At 54.7% G+C, this 19,138-nt stretch overlaps 1 protein-coding gene across 6 annotated transcripts in view; it reads left to right on the top strand.

Annotated features, from left to right (window-relative positions):
* Positions 1 to 19,138, top strand: part of CHD3 (chromodomain helicase DNA binding protein 3) — a 155,820-nt gene that overhangs the window by 22,857 nt on the left and 113,825 nt on the right. For all 6 annotated transcript variants that reach the window (XM_040346821.1, XM_040346816.1, XM_040346817.1 and 3 more), the window contains exons 2-3: positions 9,283 to 9,410; positions 16,264 to 16,428. In XM_040346821.1, the coding sequence (XP_040202755.1) occupies positions 9,283 to 9,410; positions 16,264 to 16,428 (293 nt within the window). The remainder of the gene's footprint in view (positions 1 to 9,282; positions 9,411 to 16,263; positions 16,429 to 19,138) is intronic.

Below are 19,138 nucleotides of genomic sequence, written 5' to 3'. Positions count from 1 at the left end.
TGGCTTAGGGAGAAGGAGAGGGCCCCTGGGTGTCCGTGGCAGAAGGAGAGGGCACCCCTATCTCCCCCGGAGGACGGGGACACCCTTCTCTCCCCCGGAGGACGGGGACACCATTCTCTCCCCCGGAGGACGGGGACACCATTCTCTCCCCCGGAGGACGGGGACACCATTCTCTCCCCCGGAGGACGGGGACACCATTCTCTCCCCCGGAGGACGGGGACACCGTTCTCTCCCCCGGAGGACGAGGACACCATTCTCTCCCCCGGAGGACGAGGACACCCTTCTCTCCCACGGAGGACGAGGACACCATTCTCTCCCCCGGAGGACGGGGACACCATTCTCTCCCCCGGAGGACGAGGACACCCTTCTCTCCCCCGGAGGACGAGGACACCATTCTCTCCCACGGAGGACGAGGACACCATTCTCTCCCCCGGAGGACGGGGACACCATTCTCTCCCCCGGAGGACGGGGACACCGTTCTCTCCCCCGGAGGACGAGGACACCATTCTCTCCCCTGGAGGACGAGGACACCATTCTCTCCCACGGAGGACGAGGACACCATTCTCTCCCCCGGAGGACGGGGACACCATTCTCTCCCCCGGAGGACGGGGACACCGTTCTCTCCCCCGGAGGACGAGGACACCATTCTCTCCCCCGGAGGACGGGGACACCGTTCTCTCCCCCCGGAGGACGAGGACACCATTCTCTCCCCTGGAGGACGAGGACACCATTCTCTCCCACGGAGGACGAGGACACCATTCTCTCCCACGGAGGACGAGGACACCATTCTCTCCCACGGAGGACGAGGACACCATTCTCTCCCACGGAGGACGAGGACACCAGGGCTGGACAAGGAGAAGAGGTGAGCGCTGCGGAGAAACAGAGCATCATGAGGGACGGGGGATAGAGGAGCAGGAGAGGAACAGAGAAGCATGTGTGGGAACAGAGAAGCAGGGGGGGGGGTATCAGTGGAGCACAGGGGGGACCAGAGAAGCATGAGGGTAAGAGGAGCATGGGGGGGGGTAGAGAAGCATGTGGGGGAACAGAGAAGCAGGGGGAGAACCAGAGGAGCATAGAGGGGGACAGAGGAGCATGGGGGCCGGCCGCCATGGGAGAGACTTGTCAAAGTGTATGAAGTCCAGGGCAATATTTTTGTCCCAGTCCAGCCCTGGTGTCCCTGTCCTCCAGGAGAGAGAATGGTGTCCTCGTCCTCGGGGGAGAGAATGGTGTCCTCCGGGGGAGAGAAGGGTGTCCTCCGGGGGGAGAGAATGGTGTCCCCTACCTCGGGGGAGAGAATGGTGTCCTCGTCCTCGGGGGAGAGAATGGTGTCCTCGTCCTCGGGGGAGAGAATGGTGTCCCCGTCCTCTGGGGGAGAGAATGGTGTCCCCGTCCTTTGGGGGAGAGAATGGTGTCCCCGTCCTCTGGGGGAGAGAAGGGTGTCCTCGTCCTCTGGGGAGAGAAGGGTGTCCTCGTCCTCGGGGGAGAGAATGGTGTCCCCGTCCTCTGGGGGAGAGAATGGTGTCCCCGTCCTCGGGGGAGAGAAGGGTGTCCTCGTTCTCTGGGGAGAGAAGGGTGTCCTCGTCCTCTGGGGAGAGAAGGGTGTCCTCGTCCTCTGGGGAGAGAAGGGTGTCCTCGTCCTCGGGGGAGAGAATGGTGTCCTCGTCCTCGGGGGAGAGAATGGTGTCCCCGTCCTCTGGGGGAGAGAATGGTGTCCTCGTCCTCGGGGGGAGAGAAGGGTGTCCCCGTCCTCCGAGGGAGAGAATGGTGTCCCCGTCCTCCGAGGGAGAGAATGGTGTCCTCGTCCTCCGGGGGTGAGAAGGGTGTCTGTCCCCGTCCTCCGGGGGAGAGAATGGTGTCCCCTACCCAGGGCCGATCCGCCCCATAGGCTCACTATGCAAGCCGCTTAGGGCCCCGCAAAGCTGCGGAGGGCCCCCCAAATTACTAGAGCCCCCGCTTCTCACTTTAATGTAAGATGTCATTTCCGACAGCAGAACACCCCCTCCCCCGCTTCTCAACTTTAATCTTTGTGACACCATGTGACATGTCATTTTCGGCACATCCCCCCCCCCCCCCCCCGCTTCTTAACTTTAATGTCATTTTGCTTAGGGCCCCAGGGAGGTCAGGATAGGCACTAATGTATGTGATGTGGGCCCCAGGCAGAGCATTCTGTACTCGTACTGTGGTACTAGTCCTGACTCCTGGTGGGGTGATACTAAAATCTGGGGGCCACAGGTCACCCTATCACCACTCTAGGTCTGTCCCTCTTATGTGGTCGGGCGCTCTCCAAGGGGATTGGTGAAGAGTTATGGGTGACGGCATCACGGGTCAGGTAGAGGGCCCCTTAGCAAATTTTGCTTAGGGCCCGCGGTTAGGTCAGGATCGGCACTGCCCCTACCTCTGGGGAGAGACTGGTGTCCCCGTCCCCCAGGGGAGAGAATGGTGTCCCCGTCCTCTGGGGGAGAGAAGGGTGTCCCCGTCCTCCGGGGGAGAGAAGGGTGTCTGTCCCCGTCCTAAGGGGAGAAGGGTGGCACCCTCTCCTCCTCCAACCACCCAAGGATCAGCTCTTCCAATTTTGGCCAACACTGGGGCCCATCTGCTTCTCCTTCAAACAGCCAGGGGCCCACTCCTTCTCTGCCAACCACCCAGGTTCTCTCTCCTTCTCCCCCGGCCACCCAGGGGCCCTCTTCTTCACTAAATGGCCACCCAGGGGCCCTCTCCTCCTCCAAACACCCAGGTGCCCTCTCCTTCTCCCACGGACACCCAGGGGCCCTCTCCTTCTCCCACGGACACCCAGGGGCCCTCTCCTCCTCCAAACACCCAGGTGCCCTCTCCTTCTGCCACGGACACCCAGGGGCCCTCTCCTTCTTCCTAAGCCACCAGTGACCCCAAAGCGGGACACACATGCGCTCTGCCCTCCCGTGACCTGATACCCACCGTCCTGGGATGCCATGATGATGGTGTACAAGTCTCCAGTGTGAGGGCTATAGGTAAACTCGCACTCAGCTTCTTTGGCCCGATTGGAGGAAAAGCAGCGGAGGCGATCCAGACCCCAGCACTTGACAGAGATCAAAGACCAGTGGTGGCCCCTGCATGGTGGCATGGTGGGCCCACAATGCATGGGCACCGCCCCCGTCACCTCTGCCGCCCTCCCTATTCATGTGCCTGGCCCCTTTCAGGATGCCAGACACATGAAATACTATGGCCGGAATAGGCGGGGTGTGTATTTCGAAGCACGTGATAAGAGCCAGAAGCTATTTTCACACTAAAGTTCCTCCTTGCCAATCAGCAGGCAGGTCAGTAAAACCTGTCTCCCGATTGGCCAAAGCTTTAGGCCAGGGATATGCAATTAGCGGACCTCCAGCTGTTGCAGAACTACAACTCCCATGAGGCATAGCAAGATTTTGACAGCCACAAGCATGACACCCAGAGGCAGAGGCATGATGGGACTTGTAGTTTTGCAACAGCTGGAGGTCCGCTAATTGCATATCCCTGCTTTAGGCGATCCTATTGGATGCCTAACGCATTGGCGGAAAAGGAGACATGACGGAGGAAGCCTGAGGAGCCAAGCGGACACAGGAGCCACAGCCGCCGCTACAGAAGAAGAAGGAAGTGACGCGTATGACGGGTACAAGTGACTGCATATAGTGGGCACAATGGCTGCGTATGATGGGCACACGTGGCTGCAAATAGTGGGCACAATGGCTGCGTATGATGGGCACAAGTGGCTGCATATAGTGGGCACAATGGCTGCGTATGATGGGCACAAGTGGCTGCATATAGTGGGCACAATGGCTGCGTATGACGGGCACAAGTGGCTGCAAATAGTGGGCACAATGGCTGCGTATGATGGGCACAAGTGGCTGCAAATAGTGGGCACACTGGCTGCGTATGATGGGCACAAGTGGCTGCATATAGTGGGCACAATGGCTGCGTATGATGGGCACAAGTGGCTGCATATAGTGGGCACAATGGCTGCGTATGACAGGCACAAGTGGCTGCAAATAGTGGGCACAATGGCTGCGTATGATGGGCACAAGTGGCTGCAAATAGTGGGCACACTGGCTGCGTATGATGGGCACAAGTGGCTGCATATAGTGGGCACAATGGCTGCGTATGATGGGCACAAGTGGCTGCATATAGTGGGCACAATGGCTGCGTATGACGGGCACAAGTGGCTGCAAATAGTGGGCACAATGTCTGCGTATGATGGGCACAAGTAGCTGCAAATAGTGGGCACACTGGCTGCGTATGATGGGCACAAGTGGCTGCATATAGTGGGCACAATGGCTGCGTATGACGGGCACAAGTGGCTGCAAATAGTGGGCACAATGTCTGCGTATGATGGGCACAAGTAGCTGCAAATAGTGGGCACACTGGCTGCGTATGATGGGCACAAGTGGCTGCAAATAGTGGGCACACTGGCTGCGTATGACGGGCACAAGTAGCTGCAAATAGTGGGCACACTGGCTGCGTATGACGGGCACAAGTAGCTGCAAATAGTGGGCACACTGGCTGCGTATGATAGGCACAATTGGCTGCATATAGTGGGCACAATGGCTGCGTATGATGGGCACAAGTAGCTGCATATGGTGGGCACACTGGCTGCGTATGACGGGCACAAGTGACCTACCCCAGTCTAGGATATTCACGGACCAAAGAAAAAGCAGCTGCGCATGCGCCGTGGATCCCTACAGCTGGGAGGATGGCGGTGGGGGGGGTGATCCCTACAGCTGGGAAGATGGCGGTGGGGGGGGGGGGGGTGATTCGTACAGCTGGGAGGATGGTGGTGGGGGTGGTTCGTACAGCTGGGAGGATGGTGGTGGGGGGGGGGGGGGTGATTCGTACAGCTGGGAGGATGGTGGTGGGGGGGGGGTGATTCGTACAGCTGGGAGGATGGCGGTGGGGGGGGGGGTAGTGATTCGTACAGCTGGGAGGATGGTGGTGGGGGGGGGGGTGATTCGTACAGCTGGGAGGATGGTGGTGGTGGGGGGGGTGATTCGCACAGCTGGGAGGATGGTGGTGGGGGGGGGGGGTGATTCGCACAGCTGGGAGGATGGTGGTGGGGGGGGGGGATTCGTACAGCTGGGAGGATGGCGGTGGGGGGGGGGGATTCGTACAGCTGGGAGGATGGCGGTGGGGGGGGGGGATTCGTACAGCTGGGAGGATGGCGGTGGGGGGGGGTGATCCCTACAGCTGGGAGGATGGTGGTGGGGGGGGGTGATCCCTGCAGCTGGGAGGATGGCGGTGGGGGGGGGTGAACCCTGCAGCTGGGAGGATGGCGGTGGGGGGGGGGGTGATCCCTAAAGCTGGGAGGATGGCGGTGGGGGGTGATCCCTACAGCTGGGAGGATGGCGGGGGGGGGGGGGGTGGTTCGTACAGCTGGGAGGATGGCGGTGGGGGGGGGGATGATTCGTACAGCTGGGAGGATGGCGGTGGGGGGGGTGATTCGTACAGCTGGGAGGATGGCGGTGGGGGGGGGGGTGATTCGTAAAGCTGGGAGGATGGTGGTGGTGGGGGGGGTGATTCGTACAGCTGGGAGGATGGCGGTGGGGGGGGGGGGGTGATTCGTACAGCTGGGAGGATGGTGGTGGTGGGGGGGGTGATTCGCACAGCTGGGAGGATGGTGGTGGGGGGGGGGTGATTCGCACAGCTGGGAGGATGGTGGTGGGGGGGGGGGGATTCGTACAGCTGGGAGGATGGCGGTGGGGGGGGGGGGATTCGTACAGCTGGGAGGATGGCGGTGGGGGGGGGGATTCGTACAGCTGGGAGGATGGCGGTGGGGGGGGGGTGATCCCTACAGCTGGGAGGATGGTGGTGGGGGGGGGGGGTGACCCCTGCAGCTGGGAGGATGGCGGTGGGGGGGGGTGAACCCTGCAGCTGGGAGGATGGCGGTGGGGGGGGGTGATCCCTAAAGCTGGGAGGATGGCGGTGGGGGGTGATCCCTACAGCTGGGAGGATGGCGGTGGGGGGGGGATGATTCGTACAGCTGGGAGGATGGCGGTGGGGGGGGGTGATTCGTACAGCTGGGAGGATGGCGGTGGGGGGGGGGATGATTCGTACAGCTGGGAGGATGGCGGTGGGGGGGGGGTGATCCCTACAGCTGGGAGGATGGTGGTGGGGGGGGGGGGTGATCCCTGCAGCTGGGAGGATGGCGGTGGGGGGGGGTGAACCCTGCAGCTGGGAGGATGGCGGTGGGGGGGGGGTGATCCCTAAAGCTGGGAGGATGGCGGTGGGGGGTGATCCCTACAGCTGGGAGGATGGCGGTGGGGGGGGGATGATTCGTACAGCTGGGAGGATGGCGGTGGGGGGGGGGGTGATTCGTACAGCTGGGAGGATGGCGGTGGGGGGGGGGGTGATTCGTACAGCTGGGAGGATGGCGGTGGGGGGGGGATGATTCGTACAGCTGGGAGGATGGCGGTGGGGGGGGGGGTGATTCGTAAAGCTGGGAGGATGGCGGTGGGGGGGGGGGTGATTCGTACAGCTGGGAGGATGGCGGTGGGGGGGGGGGGTGATTCGTACAGCTGGGAGGATGGCGGTGGGGGGGGGGGGGTGATTCGTACAGCTGGGAGGATGGCGGTGGGGGGGGGGTGATTCGTACAGCTGGGAGGATGGCGGTGGGGGGGGGATGATTCGTACAGCTGGGAGGATGGCGGTGGGGGGGGTGATTCGTACAGCTGGGAGGATGGCGGTGGGGGGGGGGGGTGATTCGTAAAGCTGGGAGGATGGTGGTGGTGGGGGGGGTGATTCGTACAGCTGGGAGGATGGCGGGGGGGGGGGGGGGTGATTCGTACAGCTGGGAGGATGGTGGTGGTGGGGGGGGGTGATTCGCACAGCTGGGAGGATGGTGGTGGGGGGGGGGTGATTCGCACAGCTGGGAGGATGGTGGTGGGGGGGGGGGATTCGTACAGCTGGGAGGATGGCGGTGGGGGGGGGGGATTCGTACAGCTGGGAGGATGGCGGTGGGGGGGGGGATTCGTACAGCTGGGAGGATGGCGGTGGGGGGGGGGGTGATCCCTACAGCTGGGAGGATGGTGGTGGGGGGGGGGGTGATCCCTGCAGCTGGGAGGATGGCGGGGGGGGGGGGGGAACCCTGCAGCTGGGAGGATGGCGGTGGGGGGGGGGTGATCCCTAAAGCTGGGAGGATGGCGGTGGGGGGTGATCCCTACAGCTGGGAGGATGGCGGTGGGGGGGGGATGATTCGTACAGCTGGGAGGATGGCGGTGGGGGGGGGGGATTCGTACAGCTGGGAGGATGGCGGTGGGGGGGGGGATGATTCGTACAGCTGGGAGGATGGCGGTGGGGGGGGGGTGATCCCTACAGCTGGGAGGATGGTGGTGGGGGGGGGGGGGATCCCTACAGCTGGGGGGAGGGCGGTGGGGGGGGGTGAACCCTGCAGCTGGGAGGATGGCGGTGGGGGGGGGTGATCCCTAAAGCTGGGAGGATGGCGGTGGGGGGTGATCCCTACAGCTGGGAGGATGGCGGTGGGGGGGGGATGATTCGTACAGCTGGGAGGATGGCGGTGGGGGGGGGGGGTGATTCGTACAGCTGGGGGGGGGGCGGTGGGGGGGGGGATGATTCGTACAGCTGGGAGGATGGCGGTGGGGGGGGGGGGATTCGTACAGCTGGGAGGATGGCGGTGGGGGGGGGGGTGATTCGTAAAGCTGGGAGGATGGCGGTGGGGGGGGGGGTGATTCGTACAGCTGGGAGGATGGCGGTGGGGGGGGGGGGGTGATTCGTACAGCTGGGAGGATGGCGGTGGGGGGGGGGGTGATTCGTACAGCTGGGAGGATGGCGGTGGGGGGGGGGGTGATTCGTACAGCTGGGAGGATGGCGGTGGGGGGGGGGGGGGGGTGAGGATGGTCCCGTGTACATGGAGCCTAAAAAAATACAGAAGAGCGGAACTTTACTTTCTGGGTAACATTTCACTTCAAAGATAAATCAAACCTAAAGTTCCACCTTAAACTTTCCCATTGAAATGAGGAATAAAATGGAAATGTGTTTGTTGGTATTCAGAAGCTCTCCTCTTACATACACATTTTCTTCACAGTCTTTATTGCGCACACCAAAACAATGTGACATTTTATTATACATGGGGGATGCTTTAAAAGCCAGAGAGTTTATGTTTTTTACGGACCTCAATAAGCCTCTGCTTTGGGGGCGGGGCTGGAGGCGGGGCTGTGTCACCGTTTGCTCCCTATCACAGAATGCAGCCTAATGTATCTGCATGTCTCTTTCTCCTCCGTCTCCCCCCCCCCGCTCTGTGTATGTTTCTCATTGGATCTGCATGTTCTGTCCCGCCCCCCCGCTCTGTGTATGCCTCCTCGTTATGGTTCCTCGTCACTTCCGTGACAAATTGTGATGGGTTCACTGAGGGGTAGTGTCGTGAATCCCCTGGAACGCATCACATTTGGCATTGGAACGCATTGCGCATGCGTAGTTCGCCGCCACGTGACTTAGGCTGCATTCTGTGATAGGGAGCAGAATATGACACTGCACCGGCCCCTTTTACGCTATGCCTCCACAACTTTACAGGCAAGTGCTTTGTGAATCAAGCACTTGCCAGTAAAACTTGCGGAGGCGTAACGTAAATTTCTTATGTTACGCCAACGCAGTTTTGCGCGCCCCTACCTGAATCTACCCCAATGACTTCAAAACCCCTGCAGCACCTGGAGCTATCGGGAGAGGCAGAGGAGGGAAGACGCTAGCTGCAGGGGGTCAGGTCTGAGTTGGGGGGTCGGGGGGGGCGGTAAGTCGTGCTGGGGGGAAACGTGAATGGAGGGGAAAAAGAAAAGAGCGGGGGGGGGCATTTTAGAAGAAGAGGAGCAGCAGGAGGTAGAGAGGCTGGAGACAGGGAAGTGGCAGCATGGGGGGGGGGGGGGGTGTCACACGTGAAAGCTCTGATCAGTTACCCTCACACACAGGAGTACTTGGGTGCTCAGTACAACCACATGCTGTCCAAGTCACATGATTCTTCGAGACTGGGGAATGCACAGACTCCTGGAAAGTTACACCCACTACATTCCCAGGAGTCTGTGCGGTGTAGGTTAGGAAGCTTAAGCACCTAGGTGCAGGAAGAGGGAAGATTAACTATTCTGCCTAGCAACAACACTTTGAAGGCATCTAAAAAAAAAAAAAAAATTCTTAAAGGACTAATGACATTTTTTTAAAACTACTGATGTAATGTTATATTTATGGGTGGAACTCCACTTTAATGTTGTAGTTGAGGCCTGTGAAGTTTTACCAGTTTATCTCACCATTCCTGTTTTCTTTCCGCATGAACAGAAGACGAGGACCTCAGTCCACCTCCTTCTCCCGAAATAATTACAAAGAAGAAGAGAGGACCTAAGAAGAAGGACAAGGACAAGCAGAAGCCGCCCAGAGCTCCTAGAACTTACAAGCGCAAAAAGCCCGTAAGTAAAGTCTTTCGTTGTTCTTTCCTCCTGAAATAAGAACCCCATTCACACCGTTTTTTAGCTTGAATGAAGCTCAGATCTCCAAAATATTGGAGGGGGAAAAATAAATCAATTATTCTCTATGGAGAAGGTTCCCATCTCTACCACAAGTCACACGAAGGCAAATGCCTAAAGCTCAAAAAAGTTCCGGAGCTTTTTTTTGTAGCTCGAATCGAGCAGATTGGTGGGTTTTTTACGTTTCTCTGTTTTGTTACATAGAAATGCATGGAAACACTAGATTTGAGCGTTTTATTGGATTTTGTTGCACATTTTTGAGCGTTTCTCTGCTCAAATGGAATAATTACCCACTTACTGACCAGGCCTTTGATGAAACTTTTTGTTTATAGGTTTAAATGTGTATTTTTTGCTAGAAAATGACTAGGGTTGTCCCGATACCGATACTAGTATCGGTATCGGTACCGATACCAAGCATTTGCCTGAGTACTTGTACTCGGGCAAATGCTCCCGATGCTTCACCCGATACTTGTACTGTCGGCGGTGATCAGTGCATGGGGAAGTTACAAGCACCGATCACTGCTGACTGTTCTGTGTCCTCCTCCAGCCCCCCTCCGTTTTGCTGCAGTCTGTCTCCCTCCCATGTCCCCCGCTGTGTTTCTCTCTCCCTCCGTGTATCCCTCCGTGTATCCCACCGTGTTTCTCTCCCTTTCCGTGCTCCTCCTCCACCCCCTGGAACTTTCAGGATGGAGAGCAGGGTAGGAGCCGGTAAATCCAGCTCCTTACTGCTCCGAATGGACAGAGTCAGTGATCACTGACTCGGTCCATTCACATAACTGAAACATCGTAACCTGTGTTTACAATGTTTCAGTTTATGAATGAAGAGAAGACGCTGTCTTCACTCCATTCATTTTCAGCGCAGCTGATGCTGCTGAAAAAGGGACTGGGGAACATGTGTCCTTAGTACCTTTCCCTGTCTCAAAGGGGAGATATCAGAGGTCTGTTAAGACCCCCGATATCTCACCAAAGCCCCCCAACAGGGCAGAAAAAAAATAAATAAAGAATAATAGAACAAAAGAATAAAAAAAATTATTGTAGAAAATAAAAAAATAAAATAGAAAACACACTGACACAGTCCACCCCCCCCCCCCTTAAAAAAAAAGAAAGCATTATAAAAAAATGTTAAAGATAAAAAATAAAAAAAAACTACTGACACATGTGCTGCTGTCACATGAGATTAAAAAAAAGTATCGGTATTCGGTATCGGCGAGTACTTGGAAAAAAAGTATCGGTACTTGTACTCGGTCTTAAAAAAGTGGTATTGGGACAACCCTAAAAATGACTAAGGCCCCTTAGTCAGTGATGATCAACCCGTAAACCTCCGCTTGCTCAGCGGGGATCGCTCCGTTGAACCCCGCTGAGCCGGCGGATGACAGGGCGGTCCCCCCCACACTGCGCAGGGACCGCCCTGTCTTTTCTCCGCTCTCCCCTATGGGGGGATCGGATGAACACGGACCGTCTGTCTGTGTTCATCCGATACGATCCGCAGACGGAAGGAAAAATAGGGTTTTCTTCCGTCTGCAGAATCGGATCTTTGCGGAGGCGGACGAGATCGGGTGTCAGTGGAAACATCCGCTGACATCCGCGATCTCATAGGGACCAATGTATGTGCCTTTTTCATCCACAAACGGATGGATGAAAAAGCGGACATACGGTCCGCACATGTGAAAGGGGCCTTAGGGCTCATTTACACTTGCTCCAAAATGTGGCATTGGACACGCTGTTTTAATGCTCTCTGAATGCCAATTAAAGCCCCTGTCACCAAATGGTTACCTTACATTCCTGTTCACATGTTGTATTTGCTTTCCTTCTCTTCACAAATTATACCCCATGTCACTTTCTTGGTGCTTCAAATCATCTCCAAAGCCCCCAAAGACATCTATGACAACGCTCGCTTACAGCACCTGTGTCAGAAACCATGAATCAGACCGAGACAGAAGTACAGTTAAATCACACTTGTTTAATAATAATAATAATAATAAAAAGAGTTCAGGAACCGGATCGGATAGTCAGCCAAGCCAAATGTCAGAGAGCCAGAGATAAACGTAGTAGAACAGCAAGCAGGATCAGGAGCCAGAAGGGATGTCAGCTGAGCAAAGTCTATAACAGGAACGCAGGAGAAAGTCTCTGTGATGTTGACCAAGACGAAGGCAGAGAGCAACTGAGCTGGAAGGCTTAAGTAGGCAGGACTTGACGAGCAGGATCATCTACAGCTGAGTCACTGTGGAGACATAGGAGCTGGAAATTTGCCAACAGCTGAGCGGCCAGCTCAGATGGATGAAACGGATGGATGAAAAAGCGGACATACGGTCCGCAGGTGTGAAAGGGGCCTAAGGCTGTGTTCACACCTGAGCGTTTTCAGCTCGTAAAAATGCTCATCTCAAAAGTTCCAAATACGCCCAACAAGCAAAATCCCATTTATTTAAATTGCCCCTGTTCACATCTGAGCGTTCTGTCGCCTGAAGAAAAATGCCTGAAGCCTCGTACACACGACCAGAAAAAAATGCTGGCAGAGCTTTTTTGTCGAGAAAACCGTTTGTATGTGTGTATGGTTTCTCGTTGAGAAAACTGTTGTGAATCTCGACGAGAAAAATAGAGAACCTGCTATCTATTTTCTCGCCGGGAGTCTCAATTTTCTCGTCGCGATTCTCATCGGACTGGTTTACGACGATGATGATCTCATGATCAGTGCCCACCAATGGGAAGGGGGGCAGAGACAAGCCTCTCTGCTGTCAAGTGCTGAAACGGAAAGGGGGCAGAGACAAGCCTCTCTACTGTCAAGTGCTGAAACGGGAAGGGGGCAGAGCCAAGCCTCTCTACTGTCAAGTGCTGAAACGGGAAGGGGGCAGAGACAAGCCTCTCTGCTGCCGCTGCACATGAAGAGTTCTTTCCTTCTCTCTGCTGCTGACTGCTGTTACAAGGTGGGGGCGGCAATGAGGTGGTTTCCGCAGCTAGCTGCATCAGAGGTAGAGGGGGCCACATGAAATGGCCTGGTGGGCTGGTTTTCGGGCCCACGGGCCTGGTGTTTGACACATGTACTCTGGAGAAACACTGGCTGTGAAAGGCTGGTATAATGTGACGGGTTATGTGGGTGTGTATCTTGCCTTTGGGGATCTTATTGAAGCCCCATGTACCACTGTGACAGCAACGGCGGATCCAGGGGGGGGCAACAGGGCAATTGCCCCCCCCCGAGACAATCATGTCACAGTCACACTCGCTTGCTGTTTTAAAAAAAACAAAAACAAAAAAAAAATATTTTTTGGGGGGGGGGGGTTTCACTGCTTGCTCTGCGGCTGGTTGCCGCTGTCCCGAGTCTCTCTCAGACTCTCACATCAGCTAATCAGCGGCGCCGCTGCCGAGAGAGAGACTCGTCTGTGACTGTGTGTCACATCCAGGGCTGGACTGGGACAAAAATTTGGCCCTGGACTTCATCCAGACTGGTCCACTTTGACAGGTCTCTCCCATGGCGGCCCGCATCCCCCCCCCCCCCCCGGCCACCCATTCCCACTCTCCCCCTTCACTAGCCATTCTATTTATTAGAGTAGAACGGCTGGTACTGGTACTCTTATAGGCAGTACCAGTGGGGAAGCTAGACATCATTTCACCCGGGGCAAAGAATCAGTTCGGTGCCCCCCTTATGAGACAAGATTAGGCAGAAGTGAGAAACTCCCAGGTCATAGCTGTTGAGTCAGCTGTCTGTCCCCTCCCCCCATGCTCCTCTGTCCTCCCCCTGCTCCTCTGGTCCTCCCCCTGCTTCTCCGTTCCCTCCAGGTGAGTGCTGCGGGAAGGGAGAGGAGGTAAGCGCTGCGGGGAGGGAGAGACAGAGGAGCGGAGGGGGGCGGCGGTCCGCTGTCACTGAAGCCGGCCCACTGAGCCATCGGCCCACCGGGAAACTCCCTGTAGTCCCAATGGCCAGTCCATCCCTGGTCACATCTGTGTAGTTACGCGGCAGCGTCGCACTATCATTCATAGCAGGCGCGGAGGAGGAGGTGGGTCGTAACCCGGGCACATGATTCAGCCCAGAACAGGGGCAGACCATCCAGACAGGGGAGACCAGGCATCAGCACACCTTTCACTGTGAAACAGCAGCATTGCAAAGAATACTCTGCCTGCGGTGTGTGTTCAGGATTCAAAGCTCATTTCTGCCCCCCCCCCCCCCCTCGCTCCAGTCTCCTGCTGTGCAGGGTCCTTGTTATCTCTGACTCAGCCCCCCCCCCCCTCCAATCACCAGTGCGGTGTGTTGAGAGACCTGGGAGGCGGAGCTCACTGTAGCTCCTGTCGGCTGGCCGGAGGAAGGGAGGAGGTGAGTGGAGTTGAAGTTTCCTAGGGTGGATAGTAGTTGCAAACTTTCAAGGAGATGTTTTCTTCAGGAGAAGAATCTTGGAGGAGATAGTGAGGGGGAGGGGGGGGTGAGGTCTGCAGCCCGATCACATGTGACAGATCACTTCTAAGCATGAACAGTCTGTGCAAACATCCTCCAATCCAATTGCTCAGACTAGATATGTGGAGTCATTTATAGCCATTCATGTAATCTGTATATATGTGGTGAGTTCACACCTCTGATTGTACAGACTCAGAGCCTGGATAACACAGGGTTATATGAATGATCATATATTTACCTTCACATTATCTGGGCATACAGAGTGCTAGGGGCTGGATTTCATAGATCTGTACTTACATCTAGTAGTACTGTTGTATGATTTATTGTTGTAAATGTCTTTAATGGATGATTTTTTTTTCATTTTTTTTATTATTATTATATACATCGCTATCTGACCACTTCTCAGCCCCCATCTTGCATTACCCCCCAGACCACTTCATACAGACACCACTCCGATCTGCTTCCTACCCCCCCCCCCCCCACCTCCAGCTGAGGGACATCATTCCATGGTCACTTTCCTTCCCTTATCTTCTCAACATCACTCCCTGATTACCCCATAGACACCACAAGACATCCCTCCCCATTATGCCACTGCCAGTCCGCCATACCCTCCAAATTCCTCTCCTGTACTAACTGCGCCTATCATACCCTCCACACTCCTCTTCTGTACTAACTGCACCCATCATACCCTTAGCACTCCTCTTCTGTACTAACTGCACCCATCATACCTTCCAAACTCCTCTTCTTCTGTACTAACTGCACCCATCATACCCTCCGCACTCCTCTTCTGTACTAACTGCACCCATCATACCCTCCGCACTCCTCTTCTGTACTAACTGCACCCATCATACCCTCCGCACTCCTCTTCTGTACTAACTGCACCCATCATACCTTCAAAACTCCTCTCCTGTACTAACTGCACCCATCATACCCTCTGCACTCCTCTCCTGTACTAACTGCACCCATCATACCCTCCGCACTCCTCTCCTGTACTAACTGCACCCATCATACCCTCTGCACTCCTCTCCAGTACATACTGCCCCTGTCATACACTCCACACTCCTCTTCTATACATACTGCCCCCATCATACCCTCCACACTCCTCTCCTGTACATACTGCCCCCATCATACCCTCCACACTCCTCTCCTGTACATACTGCCCCCATCATACCCTCCACACTCCTCTCCTGTACATACTGCCCCCATCATACCATCCACACTCCTCTCCTGTACATACTGCCCCCATCACACCCTCCACACTCCTCTCCTGTACATACTGCCCCCATCACACCCTCCACACTCCTCTCCTGTTTATACTGCCCCCATCATACCATCCACACTCCTCTCCTGTACATACTGCCCCATCACACCCTCCACACTCCTCTCCTGTACATACTGTCCCAGTCATACACTCCACACTCCTCTCCTGTACATACTGCCCCTGTCATACACTCCACACTCCTCTTCTATACATACTGCCCCCATCATACCCTCCACACTCCTCTCCTGTACATACTGCGTCATTTTCCCCTCCGCACTCCTCTCCTGTACATACTTCCCCCCTCATACCTTCCCAACTGCTCTTCAATACATACTGTCCCTATCATACCCTCTGCACTCCTCTCCTGTACATACTGCCCCCCTCATACCTTCCCAACTCCTCTTCAATACAAACTGTCCCCATTATACCCTCCGCACTCCTCTCCTGTACATACTGCCCCCCTCATACCCTCTGCACTCCTCTTCTGCAGAACCCTGTGCATTCAGATGTAATGGGCAACTCTGTGGAGAACACTGTTGACTCTAATATAAAGGGGGACTCTTGTGATTAACTCCATATGATTAGAAATTGTATTTAATCACAAAAATATATATACAGTGTATACTGCATAAAAAAAAAATAGCTGTGCATTGCTTTGTACAGAGGTAATGAATTTAATGTACTACAAAAAAAAAATTATATATATATATAATGTATTGGCGTGCGCTGCTAATGTGTTCGGGTTTGGCTTGACGAAAAGGTGGCAACCCTACTCACTGTCCGCCCTCACTCCGGGACACAGCCACTGGCAAGTGACAATCCACATCTGGTGGCAGGAAATGTGGCAAGTGACACACTCGGGGCTCCCACTGATTCTGCATTATTACAATGTAATAATAGAAATAATGCACTTCAATCATCCTGACACCATAACAACCATGGCGCCGTGATGATTGAAGCGCCAACACCAGCCATTGCCCCGACAATTTTCCCGCAAAATTTTCTGCAAGTGCCCCTCCCGAGACCAGACTCTGGATCCGCCCCTGTGTGACAGTCCACCCAACCTCTAAAGAGACACCATGTACTTCAGGTAAACCCGTAGACTGGCTTTGTAATGAACTGTTTTTGTCTTCTCTGTGCGCATGCTTCTGCAGGACAGCGATGACGAGCTCCAGTGGGAAGAGGAGATCCAAGGTCATGTCTCTCCGGACAGCGACTCCGAGACGGGCGGGAAAAAGCGAAGAAAGAAGCACAAAGAAAAGAAAGAGAAGAAAACCAAAAAGAGGAAGAAGGAGGAAGAGGTGGTTGTGGAGCGCAAGGTTTGTTTACATCTTCCACCGGAGCTGAGCAGGGGAGACGGGAGGAAGAGAAGGGCCCTCAAAATCGACAATATCTGAAGATAATAATAAATAAGAGCTAAAAATAAACAACAGAGATTCACGCTCAATGTATGCTTTATATGGCAAGGCTCATTAGTTGTGCTTCCTAGCTGTCCGCAAATATGTATCTTAACCAGGTACACCCCCCCCCCCCCGCCCCGCCCCAATGGCTTCGACCAGATCATGTAAAGAAAGGCAATGGGGTAGATTCAGGTAGGAGATACGACGGCGTATCTCCAGATACGCCGTCGTATCTCTGAGTGTGCGGCGTCGTATCTATGCGCCTGATTCATAGAATCAGTTACGCATAGATTTGACTAAGATCCGACCGGCGTAAGTCTCTTACGCCGTCGTATCTTAGTTGCAATTTTAGGCTGGCCGCTAGGTGGCGTTTCCGTATATTTACACGTTGAATATGCAAATTAGGTAGATACGCCGATTCAGAAACGTACGTTTGCCGGGCGATTTTTTTTACGTCGTTTACGTTAGGCTTTTTCCGGCGTATAGTTACCCCTGCTATATGAGGCGTATTCTATGTTAAGTATGGACGTCCTTCCTGCGTCGAGTTTTGAAAATTTTACGTTGTTTGCATAAGTCGTTCGCGAATAGGGCTGGACGTAATTTATGTTCACGTCGAAAGCAATGACGCATGCTCCGTTCGTAAAATACGTCAAATACGCGGGGTCACCATTCATTTAAGTAAAACACGCCCACATCATCCCCATTTGAATTAGGCGGGCTTACGCCGGACCACATACGTTACGCCGCCATAACTAAGGGCGCAAGTTCTTTCTGAATACGGAACTTGCGCCAAAGTATCTGAATCCGGCCCAATGTATATAACTGTTTAAAACGTAATAAAAGTGCCATATATACTCGAGTATAAGCCGAGTTTTCCAGCACATTTTTCTGTGCTGAAAATGCCCCCCTCGGCTTATACTCGAGTCACCTTTTTGCGCCTGATCTCCCGGGTTTGTTGTCCGGGGGACCTATGGCCGGGGAGCACCGATTTTTTAAAGCCGGGCACCCCTTCCATGTTAAACGGTAATTTCTCTGGTGAAATTTGGGGACCCGGTACCGGCCGGTCATAGGTCCCCAGGACCCGGAACTTGGCACACATGTAGCCCAATTTCTCCTCTATAAGTGTGCAAAGTTTGTTGTCTAGGGGACCTACGGCTGGGGAGCACAGATTTTTCAAACCGGGCACCCCTTCCATAGACTCCCATGTTAAACGTCAGTCTAGTCATGGACACAGTGAGGCATGCACATGGACACAATGGGCCAGATTCACGTAGATGGGCGTACTTTTGGGCGGGCGTAACGTATTTGATTTACGTTACGCCGCCGCAAGTTTTTCAGGCAAGTGCTTTATTCACAAAGCACTTGCCTGTAAAGTTGCGGCGGCGTATCATAAAACACCCGGCGGAATTAAAATTCGGCGGGTAGGGGGCGTGTTTCATTTAAATGAAGCGCATCCCCGCGCCGAACGAACTGCACATGCGCCGTCCCTAAAAAATCCTGGCGTGCATTGCTCTAAATGACGTTGCAAGGACATCATTGGTTTTGACGTGGACGTAAATGGCGTCCAGCCCCATTCACAGACGAATTACGCAAACAACGTAAAATTTTAAAATTTCGCCGCGGGAACGACGGCCATACTTAACATAGGATACGCCACCTAGGGGGCAGCTTTATCTTTACGCCGGCATAGCTCTTACGGAAACAGCGTATCTTTACTGCGACGGGCAAGCGTACGTTCGTGAATCGGCGTATCTACTAATTTGCATATTTTACGCCAAACTCAATGGAAGCACCACCAAGCGGCCAGCGGAAATATTGCACCCTAAGATACGACGGCGCAGGCCGTCGTATCTTAGGTAGGTTTAAGTGTATCTCAGTTTGAGCATACACTTAAACATACGACGGGCTTAGATTACGAGTTACGTCGGTGTATCTACTGATACACCGGCGTAACTCTTTGTGAATCATACTCACAATAATATAAAAACAACAAGGCTTTCAAGCTGTATACACTGGTCCCGGAAATCAGACGGGCCACTTCCGGTTAGCGCGAAGAGTGACGACGTCACGAACGTTGTCTCCGCCCTACGCGTTTCTTCAAATCTGACGTCTTCTGGGGTGTTGAAGTTATAGGTGCCTGTGTTTCTTGCCGTAACTAATCAACTTTGTCCTTTACTAATTCTAGAAGGAGGTTAAGCCCCCTTTCACACTGCCGCGCAATTTTACAGCGATTTTGCGGCCACGATTTTGACGCGATTTCAGTGAATGCCTGTGTATGGCCTCTTTTACACTTGTGCCACTTGTGTCCTGCGACTTGGGACTTCAAAGTTGCATGAAAGGTCGGACCCCCATGATTTCCAATGAGTATCATTCATATCTGTGCCACTTCAAGTCACACCGACTTCAAAGTAGACCCTACACTACTTTGGTCCGACTTTGATGCAAGTTGAGGTCCATAGACATCGGCCCAGATTCACAAAGCACTTACGCCGATGTATAACAACTAGTTCCCTCGACGTAAGTGCAAATGTGCGCCGTCGTATCTGTGCGCCAGACCCACAAACAGATATGCGCCTAAAACCAGGCTACACCCCGCCGACGTAGCTTGCTTACGCCGGCGTAGAGTGGG

Source organism: Rana temporaria, chromosome 3 (assembly GCF_905171775.1).
Source record: "Rana temporaria chromosome 3, aRanTem1.1, whole genome shotgun sequence".
Taxonomy (NCBI): domain Eukaryota; kingdom Metazoa; phylum Chordata; class Amphibia; order Anura; family Ranidae; genus Rana; species Rana temporaria.
The sequence above is the reverse complement of the archived record's forward strand: the minus strand, read 5'-3'. Positions and strand labels throughout refer to the sequence as shown.